Source organism: Crotalus tigris, unplaced genomic scaffold (genome assembly GCF_016545835.1).
Source record: "Crotalus tigris isolate CLP2741 ecotype Arizona unplaced genomic scaffold, ASM1654583v1 scf7180000019692.1526454, whole genome shotgun sequence".
Taxonomy (NCBI): Eukaryota; Metazoa; Chordata; class Lepidosauria; order Squamata; family Viperidae; genus Crotalus; species Crotalus tigris.
Window position 1 is genome coordinate 840529 of NW_024097664.1, and position 17581 is coordinate 858109.

General features: G+C 49.5%; 2 protein-coding genes across 3 annotated transcripts in view; one reads left to right on the forward strand and one right to left on the reverse strand.

Annotated features, from left to right (window-relative positions):
* The window catches only part of LOC120317510 (zinc finger protein 501-like), a 661069-nt gene that overhangs the window by 411502 nt on the left and 231986 nt on the right, over positions 1 to 17581 (reverse strand). The window lies entirely within an intron of this gene.
* NOTCH1 (notch receptor 1) overlaps positions 3913 to 17581 on the forward strand; it is a 103966-nt gene continuing 90297 nt past the window's right edge. For both annotated transcript variants that reach the window (XM_039364155.1, XM_039364156.1), the window contains exons 1-2: positions 3913 to 4236; positions 12895 to 12976. In XM_039364155.1, the coding sequence (XP_039220089.1) occupies positions 4146 to 4236; positions 12895 to 12976 (173 nt within the window). In that variant the 5' untranslated portion in view covers positions 3913 to 4145. The remainder of the gene's footprint in view (positions 4237 to 12894; positions 12977 to 17581) is intronic.

The window sequence follows — 17581 nt, forward strand, 5'->3', positions numbered from 1 at the left end:
AGGTTTTGTTTTATGCAGACACTTCTCGTTCATCTTTTAAAGCGCTTTTAACGGAAGAAGAAAGACTCTTCTGTGTACAAAAATCCCATGATTTTAAAAATATGCCTTTTGATAAATTAAAAGGATAAATTAGTGGCTTGTTTTTCAAAGAAGGAATTCAGCTGGTTTCTTGATTTTTTTTTTTAAAAAAAACCCACCAAGACATTTTGCATCTCTCTGCAGGGGTCTGGGGTCATGTGACCCCCTTTTGCGACCTGCTGACAAGCAAAGTCAATGGGGAAGACAGATTCACTTAACGACCGGGTTACTTAGCAACAGCAGCGATTCACTTAACAAGTGAGGCAGGAAAGGTTGTAAAAAGGGGGCAAAACTCACTTAACAAACGTCTCACTTAACGACAGAAAAGTTGGGCTCAATTGTGGTCGTAGGTCGAGGACTCCCTTTGCAGACGCTGACCATTTCAGAGCCAGCTTAAGGGAGGGGCAATGCAAGTGTGCAATTGCGGCTTGGAAGCATTTACCGAAAAGTTAGCCTGATGGCTGACATTGCTTATCCCTGCCCTTTCACACAAATCGCACAACCACCACATACAAAAGGGGGTAGCTTCAGTTTTGACTCCTGCCATGGATGCTTCTCTTTGGGGGAGGGGGCATTAGCAGGTTGTCCTCCCACAATCACACACACATATTGGCATTGTGCAAATATCAGACTGTGAGAAGCGGGGATAATTTATTAGGGTCCAGGTGTGATGTTCAGATCACGTTATTCACATCCCAAAGTCAGATTACTTGATTTCGTACATTCCACAAAGCCATGGTTATTTCCTGCTCTCGTTTCCTTATAGTAAACCCCAGTTTGTCTTAGCCAAAGGCTAAGGAGCACACACACACACACACACACACATAACTGCGTTATTAAGCCAGAAACCACAAGAACAGCTTAAGTGCCCAACTCTATGGACCCAGGAAAGGCAGCCAGGATGACGGAGGACAAAGCCAACATCAATTTCCACTCCTCACTCTAACCGTGGATTATTCAACCACAGAATGTTTGCGAAACCACAGCTGGCGGAGTTCGGAGGTCAGAGCAGGCGAAGGTGACAAACTTCCAGCCAAACCATCTTAGAGCACAAGATGGCTTAATGCCCATGTGAACCCCAATGGCCCAAGCGTGAGGAGAAGCCTGAGCATTATGCATTTATTTCATTTATTAGATTTTTATCTAGCCTTCATTGCTCTATAACAGTGGTTCTCAACCTGTGGGTCGGGACCCCATTTGGGGACCATTTCACGGGGGTCGCCAAACAACGCAGTCCGCCATTTTTTCCCCCTTTTCCTTAGCTGTGCTACTCCCTCTTATTCTATTGGCTTTTGAAAGCCAATAGAATAGACTCTCTTTGAGCCCGCCAAAAGTCCCGTTCTGCAAACGGTGCTGCACCAGTTGAGTAGTCCTTGACCTACGACCGGTTGAGTAGTCCTCGACTTACGACCGGTTGGGGGTCGCGGCATTAAAAAGGTTGAGAACCACTGCTCTATAATAACTCCAGATGGGAAAATATACATAATACTCCTTCTTCCTGCTATTTCCCTGTAAAGTGGGTTAGGCTGAGAATAAATAGTTGCCCCAGAGTCACCTGGGCATTACATGCCTACAGTCTCCTGGTGATTGGCCCAAAGTCACCACCTGGCTTTAATGCCTAAGGCAGGACTAGAACTCAGAGTCTCCTGGTTTCTAGGCCTGCAACTTCATGGGTACAGTACACCACTCTGGCTTATTGTCAGAATGAGATCCTTTCAGGAGCCAGATGATGGACAGAACCTGGCTTAACAAAATATGATCTTTATGTTGACACAGAAATGTTGTCACGGAACTGGCCAAAAGCGACACATACGCAGCAGCATTCAACTAAAAGGCTACTCTGGTTAGCAAGTGCATTATGAGATAAATGAGCTTGCTTCCTGCCAACCGGTTCACCTAATTAAGGGGCATGTGTGACTGCAGGCCCCGTGCAGCCCCCCCTCTCTTCCCTCCCATGTAGGTGTTGAGACTTTGGGAAAAGTTCAGAGAAGAGCAACTAAGACGATCCAAGGCCTGGAGACTAAAACATATGAAGAACGGTTGTAGGAATTGGATATGTCTAGCTTAGTGAAAAGAAGGACCAAGGGTGACATGATAGCAATCTTCCAATATCTAAGGAGCTGCCCCAAAGAAGAGGGAGTCAAGCTATTCTCCAAAGCACCTGAGGGCAGGACAAGAAACAACGGATGGAAACTAATTAAAGAGAGAAGCAACCTGGAATTAAGGAGAAACTTCCTAACAGTGAGGACAATCAACCAGTGGAACAGAAGTTGGCTTCAGAAGTTGTGGGTGCTCCATCACTGGAAGTTTTTAAAAAGAGACTGGACAGCTACTTGTCTGAAATGATATAGGGTCTCCTGCTTGAGCAGGGGGCTGGACTAGAAGACCTCCAAGGTCCCTCTCAACTCTGATAATGATGATGTAGGCCAGTGGTTCTTAATCGTTTTGAATGAATCCCCCCCCCAGCCAATGAGGAAGTTGTCATCGCCCCCCCTCCCCCAACATCACCTCTCAATCACAACATAGGAAATAATTCTTCAATTTATGCAAACACTTTTTCTGTTTTCTTAAAAATTGTCATCAGGACACATCGATGCAAATCATTTATTTCCAGTCTTTTCCCCATTATCTCCCATATTCTGGCCAATGGCGCAACACTGTACGGGTAGAGGCCGCTGCACAACACGCATGAAGATAAGGGATGCGTGTTCACATATGTATGGCGTTCTGTACTGAAGCTAGCAGGAGGAACATTTGAAAACACAATTCAATCCACTAACAGCGAGCGATGGGATGTTTTTGTACCACAGATGTACAGCGATTCACTGCAGGGAAAAGTCTCAAAAGTGTCCCCAAAACTTCTCGCTCCATTGCCCCCATATCGCCCTCTTTTCTTCCCTTCGCCCCCCTGGAAAACGAAATCACCCCCTTGGGGGCGATATAGCCCAGGTTTAGAAGGCAACGTATGGCTGTGAAAGTTGGACCATAAGAAAGGCTGAGCGCCAAAGAATGGAGGCCTTTGAACTCTGGTGCTGGAGAAGACTCCTGCGAGTCCCCTGGACTGCAAGGCGATCCAACCGGTCAGTCCTAAAGGAGATCAACCCCGACTGCTCTTTAGAAGGCCAGATCCTGAAGTTCAAACTCAAATACTTTGGCCACCTAATGAGAAGGAAGGACTCACTGGAGAAGACTCCTGCAAGTCCCCTGGACTGCAAGGCGATCCAACCGGTCAGTCCTAGAGGAGATCAACCCGACTGCTCTTTAGAAGGCCAGATCCTGAAGTTCAAACTCAAATACTTTGGCCACCTAATGAGAAGGAAGGACTCACTGGAGAAGAGCCTGATGCTGAGAAAGATTGAGGGCAATAGAAGAAGGGGACGACAGAGAATGAGGTGGCTGGATGGAGTCCCTGAAGCAGGAGGCGTGAGCTTCAATGGACTCCAGAAGATGGCAGAGGACAGGAAGACCTGGAGGAATGTTGTCCATGGGGTCGTGATGGGTCGGACACAACTTCGCAATTAACAACAACAACAACAACAAAAGAAGGCGACCCTGGAAGGCTGCACCTGTTTGGGAGGACCCACAGAGACGGAACCGCCCGCCGACTATCGGGGCAGCGCTGGGGAACTCGCAAAAGTCATAAAAAAAGCTCCGAGTTTGCAAGACCCTCCAGTGGCGGGTCGTTCCAGCGGACGGAGCGGCCGAGGGCGCGCGGGCGGGGCGGGGTGGGGGGCGTCTCCGCTGCTCTCGCGCCCCGCCTGCCTCGTCCGGGGAGGAGGCGGCGCCTGGCGCGGTGGGGCCGCCCCCACATTGCGATGCAAAAAACCCGCCCCGGCGGCCCGGCCCGCCCCGGCAGCCAGCCTCGCTCGCGCCCGCGCCCGCGCCCTTTGCAAACTTCCCGGCCCGCGGAGAAGTTCCTCTTTCCGCAGCGCCGACCGGGAGGAGCCGTGCGAGCCCTCCGCCCCGACAGCCGCCGCCAGGAGGACCCGTCCCGTCTCAGCCCGTCCCGTCCGGAGCCAGCGCCGGGAGCCCCTCGGCCGGGGCGCCGCGAGGATCACGCGGCGGGGATGCAGCCCCTCCGGGGAGGGAGCCGACGCCGACGCCGACGCCTCCCGGGGCTGCTGTTGCTGCTGGCCGTGCTGCCCGCCTTCGCTGCAGGTACGCCGGGCGGGCGGGCGCCTTCTCGGCGGGGAAGGCGAGGTGCGCGGCCGCGATGCCGGCGCCGGCGGCGGAGCTTCCCTGGACGGGCGCAGTCTACCTTGGCGCGGATCCGCGGGGCGCTCAGCCCCCCTCGGCCGGCCTTCTGGCGGGGTGGGCGGGGGGGGGGAAGGCGACGGATCGGTCCGGACCTGTTTCTTCCCCCCCCCTCCCATGGCTGTGGATGATGGGAAGGGGAGTCGCGCCTTGCAACGGGGCGGAAGAGCCGGGCCGGGGCCGCCGCTGACCCGCCGCTCACCCCGCCGGAGGAAGCGGCGCTCGGGCGGGCGCCGCTTCTCCCTTTCCTCCCCTCGGAGCGACTCCGCTTCTCCGAAGGAAAGCCACCCCAGCGGCGGCTTCTGTAGGCTGAGCTCGCCTTGGGAAGGGGGGGGTGGGGGGGGAAAGCTGCCCCCGGCCCCCCCTCCTCCGGCCGGGGACCATGGGAGCGGGAGTCCCTGCAGACCCGCCTTGGCCAGGCCGCCCGGGGCTTTTGCAGAGCTCCGTCCGAAGTGCGCGCCGTCGTGAAGGGCTCCGGGCGGGCGCGGCCAGTGGGCAACCTTGGCAGAGCGGGAGGGGGGGGGTCTGCCGGGGGCGCCCCCAGAAGCCGGACCGGGGGCCGCGGGAGTTGCTTCTGGCCGCCTGAAGCCTTCTGGGGGGTGGGGTGGGGGGAGAAGGCAGCTTTTGCCGGTGCGCCGGCTGGAAAGGCTGAAACAGAAGTGCAAGCCAGCCCGTTTTGCCTTTTGGCCACATTGTGCGTTCCTCTGTGTGTGTGTGTGTGTTTTGCTCAATCCTTTTGTGAATGTGCGTCAGATTTCCTGTCCTCCCTTGTAGCCTCTCTGCAGCCCCCCCCCTCCCTCCCCGCCCTCTCTTCCTTTTTCTGGTTTTTTTAACTGATGACTTGCAGGGCCGGGTGGGCTGTTAAAAAAAAAAAAAAGTGTGATTTTGGGGAAAAGCAGCGGAGGGAAAGAAAGAGAAAGAGAAAGAAAGAAAAAGAAAGAAAAAGAAGAAAGAAAGAGAGAGAGGGAGAGAGAGAAGAAAGAAAGAAAGAAAGAAAGAAAGAAAAAGAAAGAGAGAAAGAAAGAAAGAAAAAGAAAGAAAAAGAAAGAAAGAAAGAAAAAGAAAGAGAGGGAGAGAGAAAGAAAGAGAAAAAGAAAGAAAGAGAGAGAAGAAAGAAAGAAAGAAAGAAAGAAAGAAAGAAAGAAAGAAAGAAAGAGAAAGACCTGTGGGTTTTGAAAAGCCAACGACTGGGGGGGCAGCGGGAGAAAAGGGCTTGGGGGGGGGAAGCCAGTGCTGCACACACCTGCAGCCCCTCTCCTCCCCCCCCCCCGCCCAGGCTTGGTCTTCTGCTGAACTTGGAGGGGGCAGCTGCTGTGAGTCACGGGACCCTCTGAAGAAAGAGTTTCAAGTGAAATCAAGAGTTGTTGGGGAGCCACGTGGTGCTCCCCTTAACCAGGGACACCAGACACGGTTGTGTGTGGTATGTACACACACAGGTGAGGCACAGGAGCCCCTGCGCTTCTGGGGGGATTGGGGGTTTATGAGTCAGTTGGTTCAGCCCAAACAATCCAGGCACCACCACCCCCATTGTTGTTGTTAATTGCGAAGTCGTGTCTGACCCATCGCGACCCCATGGACAACGTTCCTCCAGGTCTTCCTGTCCTCTTCCATCTTCTGGAGTCTATTCAAGCTCACGCCTCCTGCTTCAGTGACTCCATCCAGCCACCTCCTTCTCTGTCGTCCCCTTCTTCTCTTGCCCTCCATCTTTCCCAGCATTGGGCTCTTCTCCAGTGAGTCCTTCCTTCTCATTAGGTGGCCAAAATATTTGAGTTTCAAACACCCCCCCCCCATACTCCCCCCTAAGCCTTCCGTAGTTGCCATCCTCCTGCCTTGGTATGATGGGGATTGTAGTCCAGCATGCTCAGGAAGGCTGCCTTGGATCCTTGCCGAGCCTTTGAAGGAAACCAGCCAGAGACAGAAATCGCCTCCGGGTAGCTATTTGGAGCCCCAGAGGGGGGAGACCCGGGTTCAGATCCTGCAGAGGGTCACCTGAGGGTTTCACGGCCATCTGGTGGGGTCCAGGCCTTCAGAGTCAGAACAGAGCTGGAAGGGACCTTGGAGGTCTTCTAGTCCAGCCCCCTACTCAAGCAGGAGACCCTAGACCAGGGGTGGGGGACCTCAGCTCTTTTACGACTTGTGGACTTCCAATTCCCACAATTCTGGCTCAGGAATTCTGGGAGTTGAAGTCCACAAGGCATAAAAGAGCCACGGTTCCCTCCCCCTGCCCTAGACCCCTCCAGACAAGTGGCTGTCCAGTCTCTTCTTAAAACCCCCCCAGTGGTGAAGCACCCACAACGTCTGAAGGCCAGCGGTGGTGACTTATGAAGGTCCTCCATCGTCCTGGCCCTTCTCTCTCTGGAGAGGTCTCCCCAAGAGACGCCTGGAGGTGGCTGAACTTCAGTCTTTGGCGAAAGCGCTGGTCTTTGGGCTGCCGTCCCCTCTCCAGCCAGAAAGCAGGCTGGGCTGGGCTGGGTCTGCCCCAGAGAGCCCCCTTGGTCTCTTTGGAAGAAGAAGGGGGAGCAAACACCCCTCCCCTCTTTTTTTTTTTTGAAGTCTGTTTTGGGGGCAGAGGGGGGGCATCTTCCTAGACCTGCCCCCCCAGACATTGGAAGGGAAGCTCAGAACCAGAAGTGGGGAATGGACACCAGAGCTTTCTTAAGGAAGGAGGCGTCTTCTGCCCTGGGGGGGGGGGCTGTTCTCGGGCAACCCCAAATGCGGGTGGGGTGCCCCCCCTCTCCTTCCGCCTCTGCCTTTCGGGAAGTGAAGAGGAAGTCGCTTCGGGCTTCCTGGGGCAGCGTCTGGTTTCGCTTTGGCTGGGTTTTGGGGGTTTTTGTTTTTTTCCCCCCCTTTGCAAAGGGCAATTCCAACTTTTGCACCGTACAGGTGGTCCTCGACGTGACGACCACGACTGAGCCCCAAGCCTCTGCGGTTAACCGAGAGACTTGGGTTAAGCAAGTTTTCCCCTATTTCGACGAGCTTTCCTGCCCCAGTTGTTAAGTGAATCGCTGCAATGCATAAGTTAGTCAGCCGGTGGTTAAGTGAATCGGGCTCCCCCAGATTGGCTTTGCTGGTCAGAAGGTTGCAAAAAGGGGACCTTGGGACACGGCAGCCGTCATAAGTATTTACTGTGTGTGTGTGTGTGTGTGTGTGTGTGTGTGTGTCTGTCATGTGGAGGTAGCCTCGCTTGTGCTTCTTCCTGGGTGCCTGCTTGGTCCACTCCAGCCGGCCGGAGCAGGCAGCTCCCCAGGGACAGGGGGGGGGGCTCCTATCCCCCCTTTGTCTGGGCAGGCACTGCCCAGCAGCCCAGCTGTTGCTTTTTCCCACGCACCGAAGGGGGGGGCGTTGCTCCAGGAGGGTGGTACACGTGTCTCCCCCCCCCTTGGAAAGAAAGAAAAGGGGGCATTTGCACAGCCCCAAAGCCCTATCTGGGAGCATCTTAACAGAGCCTCAGGTGTGCTTGTAACCTTTGCCAATGTTGTTCTCCTTTGGGGGGGGGGTCAGGGCTGCTCAGATTTTAGGAGCCCATGAGTTTTCTCCCTTTCTGATGGAAGCAGAGACCACCCTTGATAATTAGGCCCTCTTCTCCCACAGTACAAAGGGATGAAAAGTCACACACACACACACACACACACACACACACACCCATGACCTACTTGTGCATGCTAAAAAAAAAAAGGCTGGGCCTTTGATTGCATGGCGTGATATTTTTGATCCCCCTTCCCTGAAGACCCCTCCCCCCAAGTGGGTCTTCAGAGGGTCATCCTGGGCTGAACCATCATGGATTGGAGGGTTTGATGTGGTGAGTTACATGAGCCAGCCATGATGGCTTCTTTAGCAAGTTATGGCTTAGCTTAATGTAGGAATTCTCTTAGAGGCTTAGCATTGCTCCACCTTTTTTTTTTTTCCTGCAGTGATGGTCATTCCATATTCTTTTAAGCTGATTGGTCTATGACAGTATTGTTTTAGTAGACTAAAAGAATGCTTTTAAGTTTGGGCAAGCATAATTTGACTCCAAGTTGATTTGTTTTCCTTTGTAACACCTTTGGGGTACTTTTGAAAGACTGTTGAGACTCTGGAAAGAGTGCAGAGAAGAGCAACAAAGATGATTAGGGGACTGGAGGCTAAAACATGAAGAACAGTTGCAGGAATTGGGTATGTCTAGTAGTCTAATGAAAAGAAAGACTTGGGCCATCATGATAGCAGTCTTCCAATGTTTGTGGGGCTGCCTCCAAAGCACCTGAAGGCAGGACAAGAAACAGTGGATGGAAACTAATCAAGGAGAGAAGCAACCTGGAATTAAGGAGAAACTTCCTAACAGTGAGGACAATTAGCCAGCTGGCCTTCAGAAGTTGTGGTGCTCCATCACTGCAGCCTTTTAAAAAAGAGACTGGACAGACACTTGTCTGGAATGGTATATAGCAGTGGTTCTCAACCTGTGGGTTGGGACCCCATTTGGGGTCGAACGACCATTTCACGGAGGTCGCCAAACAACGCAGTCCGCCATTTTTTCCCCTTTTCCTTAGCTGTGCGACTCCCTTTTATTCTATTGGCTTTTGAAAGCCAATAGAAGAGATTCTCTTGAATAGAGTCTAATTCTATTGGCTTTCCAAAGCCAATAGGAATTGTCCAGGCTGTCTCTGCCCTGCTGAGCCCGCCAAAAGTCCCATTCTGCAAACAGTGCTACACCAGTTGAATAGTCCTCGACTTACGACCGGTTGAGTAGTCCTCGACTTATGACCGGTTGGGGGTCGCAGCATTAAAAAGGTTGAGAACCACTGGTAAATAGGGTTTTTCAGCAAAGGGTTGGACTAGAAGACCTCCAAGGTCCCTTCCAACTCTTATTCTATTACTTACCAGGCAGAAGAAAATTGCTCAGTCTGCATTTGGTGGTTCACCAAAGTGGGATGATAAATCAACTTGTGAAGATGCTCTGAGACAAAAAAAAACCAAAACTCTTTCTTATTTCTTTAGAGGATTTGAAAGTAATCAGGTCATTTTCTTCCGGTTCACAAAGGCTTCCATATCAAGTCACCTAGGAACAATTCTTCCTCATTGCAGGCAATTAAGCAAATGTGCATTTAATGCCTAACCCAAACAGAGAGGCCTCTGCTTTAGCAGTTTATGGTTTTTTTGCAACACACTGGTTTCCTTTATTGCACTTTTACAAATAATAAATCATTGGACGACTTGGAAGGCTAGCAATTCTTCCTGTACTTACATGCAGCTTGATTGTGGCTTAGCATAATGTGCAAAGCTGCTATAGTTGGTAAACCTGTTAATATGTGCCAAACCGATTAACTATGTGAACCACGGATCTCTAAACTGTGGCTTAATATGCTGTGCAGACCAGGTCAAATGGTCCTATTTAGAAGCCCAATCTGTGATTGGCATCCTTCTTGATGTTTTATAAAAATTTCCATTTTTAAAAAATATGACCTTTACTATAATCTGTCAAAAAAGTCAACTGCTCTTCCTGCCAGTGGCTGTTCAGAAAAAAAAAATGTTCCTGAAACTTCTCACAGCCAAACCAATTTTGAGTTGATTCAGGCAGCCTGACAGAACTATTTTCGGGGTTAACAAAATACATTTATCCTGTTGACAGAACATACAGTGCCCAAACCAACGAGGGAAAACCAAATCTAGCCTGTTAGTTTGCTCCATGAATGTCAGTCCCCACAATTGATTGAATCCTAGTTTTACCCTTAGGTGGGGATGTTTGGTGAAGTTTGCCCATGTGCAATCCTCATAATTTATGATTTTCAACCTTGGCCTCTTTAAGATGTGTGGGCTTCAGCCCCCAGAATTCCCCAGACAGGATGCTGAATTATGCTTAGTTATTCTTGTAGAAACAAAAAGTCTTCTTTGAGTTAAACTGACTTCACAGACAGGTCCATAGAGCAGCGCTGTTCAAGCTTGACTGCATTAAGATGTTTGGACTTCAACTCCCAGAATTCCCCAGCCAGTATGGCTGGCTGGGGAATTCTGGGAATTGAAGTCCACACATCTTGAAACAGCCAAGCTTGAAAAACACTTGTGTCAGAGATGCTGTGGCTAAGTTGAAACACGGTTTCCCAGAATGGAGGAAGGAGCGTGGAACTTGGCATCCGTTTAATTTGGCTCAGATTGTCATCTTCCGAGATTGAAGGCACCAACCGTGGTCCTTGCAGGTATTAGATGACATGTGGCCCAGAGATTCTGGAATTATAGCGAGCGTTGGCTCCCCCCCCAGTCTTGCCTGATGAACTCCCAGTTGCCATCCCATAATGCCAGTCCATCCCGTGAAGCAGCTTTTCCTTTTTATCTGCTTTGTGCAGAGAGAAATCTCCAGAAGAGATACCATTTTTTTTAATGAGAACTGCTAAGCTGGAATTTCCTGGGTGGGTTTCATTAGGATCCTCCCTCCCCCCCCCAAACCAATTTGGTTGATCCCGGAATAGCTAAGCAGGGGTAGAGCCAAGACCACTTAGCACTAGGAGTGGGGGGATCCCATGCTGGGAAGGGCAAGTGGCACGCCACAGATAGTCAATTTACACAATCATTTACGAATCTGAGGAAACGCAAACTTTTCTCCTTGGTGTGTAGCAAGCCATTCTTTTAGGATAAAGAACCAGTTTGATCTAGTGGTTTAAGGCACAGGCTAGAACAGGGGTCTTCAAACTTGGCCCTTTTATGACTTGTGGACTTCAGCTCCCAGAATTCCTCAGCCTGGCTGGAAGTCCACAAGTCATCAAAGGGCCAAGTTTGAAGACCCCTGTCTTAAATCTAACCAAGTTTGAAGACCCCTGTCTTAAATCTAACAAACAAAATGGAGGCTGGCTGAGGAATTCTGGGAGCTGAAGTCCACCAGTCATCAAAGGGCCAAGTTTGAAGACCCCTGTCTTAAATCTAACAAACAAAATGGAGGCTGGCTGAGGAATTCTGGGAGCTGAAGTCCACAAGTCATCAAAGGGCCAAGTTTGAAGACCCCTGTCTTAAATCTAACAAACAAAATGGAGGCTGGCTGAGGAAGTCTGGGAGCTGAAGTCCACAAGTCATCAAAGGGCCAAGTTTGAAGACCCCTGTCTTAAATCTAACAAACAAAATGGAGGCTGGCTGAGGAATTGGGAGCTGAAGTCCACAAGTCATAAAAGGGCCAAGTTTGAAGACCCCTGTCTTAAATCTTGGAGGCTGGCTGAGGAATTCTGGGAGTTGAAGTCCACAAGTCATCAAAGGGCCAACTTTGAAGACCCCTGTCTTAAATCTAACGAACAAAATGGAGGCTGGCTGAGGAATTCTGGGAGTTGAAGTCCACCAGTCATCAAAGGGCCAAGTTTGAAGACCCCTGTCTTAAATCTAACAAACAAAATGGAGGCTGGCTGAGGAAGTCTGGGAGCTGAAGTCCACCAGTCATCAAAGGGCCAAGTTTGAAGACCCCTGTCTTAAATCTAACAAACAAAATGGAGGCTGGCTGAGGAAGTCTGGGAGTTGAAGTCCACCAGTCATCAAAGGGCCAAGTTTGAAGACCCCTGTCTTAAATCTAACAAACAAAATGGAGGCTGGCTGAGGAATTCTGGGAGCTGAAGTCCACAAGTCATAAAAGGGCCAAGTTTGAAGACCCCTGGGCTAGAAGCTGAGAGAATGGGAGTTCTAGTCCTGCCTTAAGCGTAAAAGCCACCTGGGTGTCTTTGGGCCCAATCACCAGGAGATGGTGAATTCTAGTCCTGCCTTAAGCGTAAAAGCCACCTGGGTGACTTTGGGCCAGTCCCTATCTCTCAGCCCAACCCACCTCACAGGGTGGTTGTGGAGAAAATCGGAGGAGGAAGGTGTGTTGGATATATTCACTGACTTCTTTGTAAAAATAATAAAGGTGGGATACAAACAAATAAAATAACAGATCTGGTGACCTTATAAACCGCTAAAGCAAGATTCTGGTTCCAATTATGACTCTTCATTATTTGGAAATCAGCTGAAAAGAACATATTTAAGAAGGTAAATTATGATTCACGTCCTGGAAACTTAACCTGATGTACCTTTTGAGTTCCTGCCTGTAAAATGGGAGTAGGTGGCTAATCAGTTGGTGGGGGGGAGAGAAGAAATACTGCATTTTTGAGGCCACTTGAATATGTACAATAAATCTTCTACGATTTTGGTGGAGGGATGCCTGCTAAACTTCAATGTTCATTGACTTCACATTCAGGTTATTTGCATCGATGGCCATGTGAATGGCTTGCATGGCTTTGCATATAATGGGCCGTGTTGCTTGAAAGGAATTCGGGTCCCTGAAATCCAAAGTTTGGTACAAAAGCACTGAAATGCTGCATCTGTAAAGATGACTTAACACCCTAACTCTGTCGTTTAACTTTAACTTTTCCCAACCGGATGTGTGTTCCCAGAGCATCAGCCATTAACCCCATGCTAGCTTAGCTCAGTGTTTGGGGAGGGGAAGCCCGGCACCTCGGAGCCCATGAAGTGGGGCAAGGCCGCAGTGGTTCCTACATGGACTGTGTGCCTCTCTTGACATCTTCCCTTCCTGCAGATGAGCGTCACCAGGGCCATCAAATCACCCGTGTTCTCTTCTTGCAGGTTTGCGATGTACCCAGCCTTCCGAATCCTGCTTGAACGGAGGGAAGTGTGAGACCTATCAAAATGGAACAGGAGCGTGTCTGTGAGTACCAGCTTGTTGTTGCTGTTTTTTTTTATGAGCACGGGGAGTGAAAGCGTGCAAAAGATTTCAACCCTGAGATGTTTTTGTTTGTTTGTTTGTTTGTAGTGTTCCAAGCTTGGGACACAAGAAAGTTTTTCTTTTTTTTTTTTTTTCCAAAGAAAAGAACACAGGCCTTTTGAATTTTGTCTCAACCGAAGGAGGATATTCCTATTTGGCATGGATCTGCTTTGTTTTGGGCCTGAAAACACACTGCAGGGTTTTGTTTATGCCAATCCCTAACGAGAACAAACATACACCAGGTAGTTGTAGGAATAGAAGGAAGCCCACTTTATGGCTCAGAGTAAAAAGCTGGGCCGTTCTTCAAGGAGTTGACAAACGTTTTGGTATCTTTCCCTCTTCTGTACTAGATGGTTGAAGATAGGTTTAGAGACTCTGGAAAGAGTGCAGAAAAGAGCAAGAAAGATGATTAGGTTGAAGATAGGTTTAGAGACTCTGGAAAGAGTGCAGAAAAGAGCAAGAAAGGTTTAGGGGACTGGAGGCTAAAGCATATAAGGAACGCTTGCTGGAATTGGGCATGTCTAGTTTAATGAAGAGAAGGACGAGGGGGGACATGATAGCAGTCTTCCAATATCTCAGGGGCTGCTCCAAAGAAGAGGCAGTCAAGCTATTCTCCAAAGCCCGTGAAGGCAGGACAAGAAGCAACGGGTGGAAACTAATCAAGGAGAGAAGCAACCTAGAAACTAAGGAGAAATTTCCTGACAGTGAGAACAATTCACCAGTGGAACTGCCTGTCTCCAGGAGTTGGAGGCTTTTAAGAAAAGAATGGGCAGCCACCTGTCTGAAATGGTAAAGGGTCTCCTGCTTGAGGAAGGGGCTTGACTAGAAGACCTCCAAGGTCCCTTCCGTTATTCTGTTAGATTGGCCTTGAGATAGAAGTGACCCAGACCCCCCTTTTCCCTTTGTGGGGAGACTGAAGAAGGCTAGGTTTGGAAGCTGAAGGTGGATGAAAGAGGCTATTTGAAAGAACACGGAGACAGTTTTATAGAGTTTTGGTGCCCAGGGCCTGGGGATTTTCCTCCATTTTATGAGGGAGATACAGATACAGCGACTGAGAGCTTGCTTATATCCATGCGCCTGGACAAAGTCTCTTGGGCTCCTTCTAGCAAATGCTGCTTTACCAAAAGAGGACATGGACGTATATGCGGTTCCGCTGTTGATTAGATCACTTGTTGAGGAATCAACTGGAACATTATCCGCGTGAACCAGAATGCCGTCTGTAATCTGGTGGCTCCAGAATTGGTTCCTTCCAGACACCACAGGGTTGCATCTCCTCAGGTTAACAAACCTGGGTGCTCGCACCACAGCTGGAGAGCACCAGGTTGGGGAAGGCTGTTCCAATCCAATCCTATCTACAAATTGTGATGCCTTAAGGCAGTGTTTCCCAAACTTGACAATTTTAAGGCATGTGGACTTCAACTCCCTGAATTCCACAGCCAGCGTTGCTGGCTGTGGAATTCTGGGAGTTGAAGTCCTCATGCCTTAAAATTGTCAAGTTTGGGAAACACTGCATTAAGGCAGTGGTTCTCAACCTGTGGGTCAGGACCCCATTTGGGGTCGAATGACCATTAACGCAGTCCGCCATTTTTTTCCCCTTTTCCTTAGCTGTGCTACTCCCTTTTATTCTATTGGCTTTTGAAAACCAATAGAATAGACTCTCTTGAATAGAGTCTAATTCTATTGGCTTTCAAAAGCCAGTAGGAATTGTCCAGGCTGTCTCTGCCCTGCTGAGCCCGCCCAAAGCCCCATTCTGCAAACGGTGCTGCACCAGTTGAGTAGTCCTTGACTTACGACCGGTTGAGTAGTCCTCGACTTATGACCGGTTGGGGGTCGCGGCATTAAAAAGGTTGAGAACCACTGCATTAAGGGAATATCGTAGAGCAGGATGTAGAAGCCAGACATTTCATAATTTGGTGCCCTCGGGGGATTTTGCAAGCTTTTGCTTTCTTAGCTGACTCTATAACGGGTATCGGCTGCCTTTGGGTCAAAAACCAACGCTATCCCAAGTGGATGGATGAAAAATTCAGCTCGCTCTGGTCTCTTTGACTTTTCGGTTGAAGAAATATGAACGTTGCCTGCCCAGTTCCAATCTAGACAAGTTCAGTACAAGTTAACTAAATTGGAATTAAATGGAACCAAATCAAGAATCAAGTGGGCATTATGGCTGGGGAGAACTACAACCAGGGTAAGCCTGCCTTGAGGCTGTTGTCAATCATGGGAAACCATTGTGTGACTTAGCTACCCATCCCACAGGGTGGTTGTTACAGGGGGAAAAATGGAAGGGGGAGCACCGTTTGTAGCATGTTGTGCCGGAAGGCGACAACTCACTGCAGGCAACTCGCCGCGGGACAGTTTAACAATTCGGTTTAATTATTTAAAATAAATAAAAAAATATTTTATTTTTTTTATTGAAAAGTTTTATACAAATTTTTAATACGATACAATATGCCCCCCCTCCCCCCCACCCTAACCCTCCCTCCCCCCCACCCTAACCCTCCCTCCCCTTACTTCCCAGAGGCTGATTACAGGGTTAAAAAAAAAATAAACAAACAAATTCTAACTAAGCTTATCCAACTATACAAATAGTAAAATCCCTAAAATACTTTAACTCAAATACGCACACAAAAAAATTTCAAACAAAAACATAAATAACAATATAAATAATTCCCACTTTAAACTTTAAGTTATTCAAAAGCTAAATAATACTTTCTACTCCCATATTTATTCTGTACAAAATTTATCCATCCTCTCCACACCGCGATAAAAAAATATTTTAATTTTTGTCGTTCACGTTTCATTCTGTCCCTCCCTCCTTTTGCATTTTTTTCTTTAATAATTCTATTCCACCGTTTCTTTGACAGTAGTGTAACTCTTGTCCCACAGCAAAATGTCCCGGGGTGAGTTGCCAAACTGAGCTGTTCTGTCGCAAGTTGGCTGCCGCAGCGACTTATCATAGACCAGTGGTGGCGAACCTGTGGCGCGCGTGCCAGAGGCGGCACTTGGAGCGCTCTCTGGGCACGTGCACCGTTGCCCCAGCCCTGCCTTCTCCCACGACACCCTCCTCACTAGCAGCCCCCCCCGGAGGAGAGTCACCCCCGGGCGCGGCCCACACGAAGCAGCGCAGCCAAGGACATGGTAGCCGGGCAGCGGGAACAAGACTCCGCCCTTGCGCCCCATCGCGCACAGATGATGCTGCGGGGCACGGGCGGAGGGCATGGCCGCCATGGCGCTGCTGGGCTGCCTGGGTGATCTGTGGCGGGCCGTGGAGGTGGTGGGTGACCCAGCGGGCGGGATGGGGCGGGGGGCAGTCTCTAAAAGGTTCACCGTCACTGTCATAGACCCTGTTGTGTTCCCGAAGAAAAGGTGGGGTAGAAATCAGTCAGAGAAATAAGTCCTTGGCGCATTGAGGTTTGCCCACGAGAAAGCTGGCCTGTGGTGATGCTGTGGCGCTTCTGATCCCAATGGTGTGTGGGGAAGAGGTGAAGGGGGGAGTCAGCCCCCCGTTCTTTGATTTTTCTCCTTTTCGACGCTTTGCATTCCCTTAGGAGAACCCTCCAGCAAATTAATCAGCTTGGGAGCCATTTAACAGACAAAGGCGAGATGCTGATGAATGCATGCCACTACATACATCCGTAGGTACACACATGCACGCAGGCACCGTGCACGCCTATAAAAATGTGTGTCTGGATTTTTGCCCCTCGAAGCCAATCTACCCTGGGCTCTCTCAATCTTGTTTTCTTTCATTCCAAGAGTGACAGCTGGGATTCGGTCAAAATTCAGCGGCTATTGTTAAGACGGGCAGATGAATGCTTTGTGACTAATCTCGGGAGCGTTCCCAGAATGCCTGATTCGGTCTTACCCCAGACCCCATTTATTTATTCTCCCCCCCCCCATTTTCTGGTCATTCTTCTCTTGCCTCAAAGACTCGTTTGTCTTCCCCAATTTACATGGGGTGGACAGATGGAATTGAATGGGGAGCCGGACAGATGTGGGTGTTCTCTGCCAAGGGAAGGGGGGGCTGCTGCTGCTGCTGCAACTGCCACTGATCCCCCCCCCCCAAGAGCCAGTCAGAAGGGGGGGAACTTTCTCGCATAAACCAAGTTTTGTTCGTCGACTTGCCAGTGCCGTTGGCATCAGCCGTCTCTACTGCCGCCTTCCACGTGTGCTGGGTAAGGGTGAGTTATAGTTTTTGTGGCGGGCTCCTCTTGTGCTGCAAGCTTGAGCAACAAAGGTTGATAGTCACATGTAAAGCTTGTAAATCTGGCCCAGAGGAAATCAGATGGAGCACAATGAGAGAGGGAGAGGGAAAAAGAGAGAGGGACCGTCTGGGGTTGGGATGAAAAGTTGGATTAAAGTGCCGAGAAAGGGATTCAACTTTACAGGGAGTCTCTTTTTTTCCCCAGAAAATTTGAGTTTGTTCGAAGAAGATTCAAATACAAAACACTAAAATATTTTTTAAAAAATAAAACCAAAAAAAAAACACAACAAAAAAGACATTAACAACAATGTCTTTAAAAAAGCCTAACACATATACTACACCTAGTATAT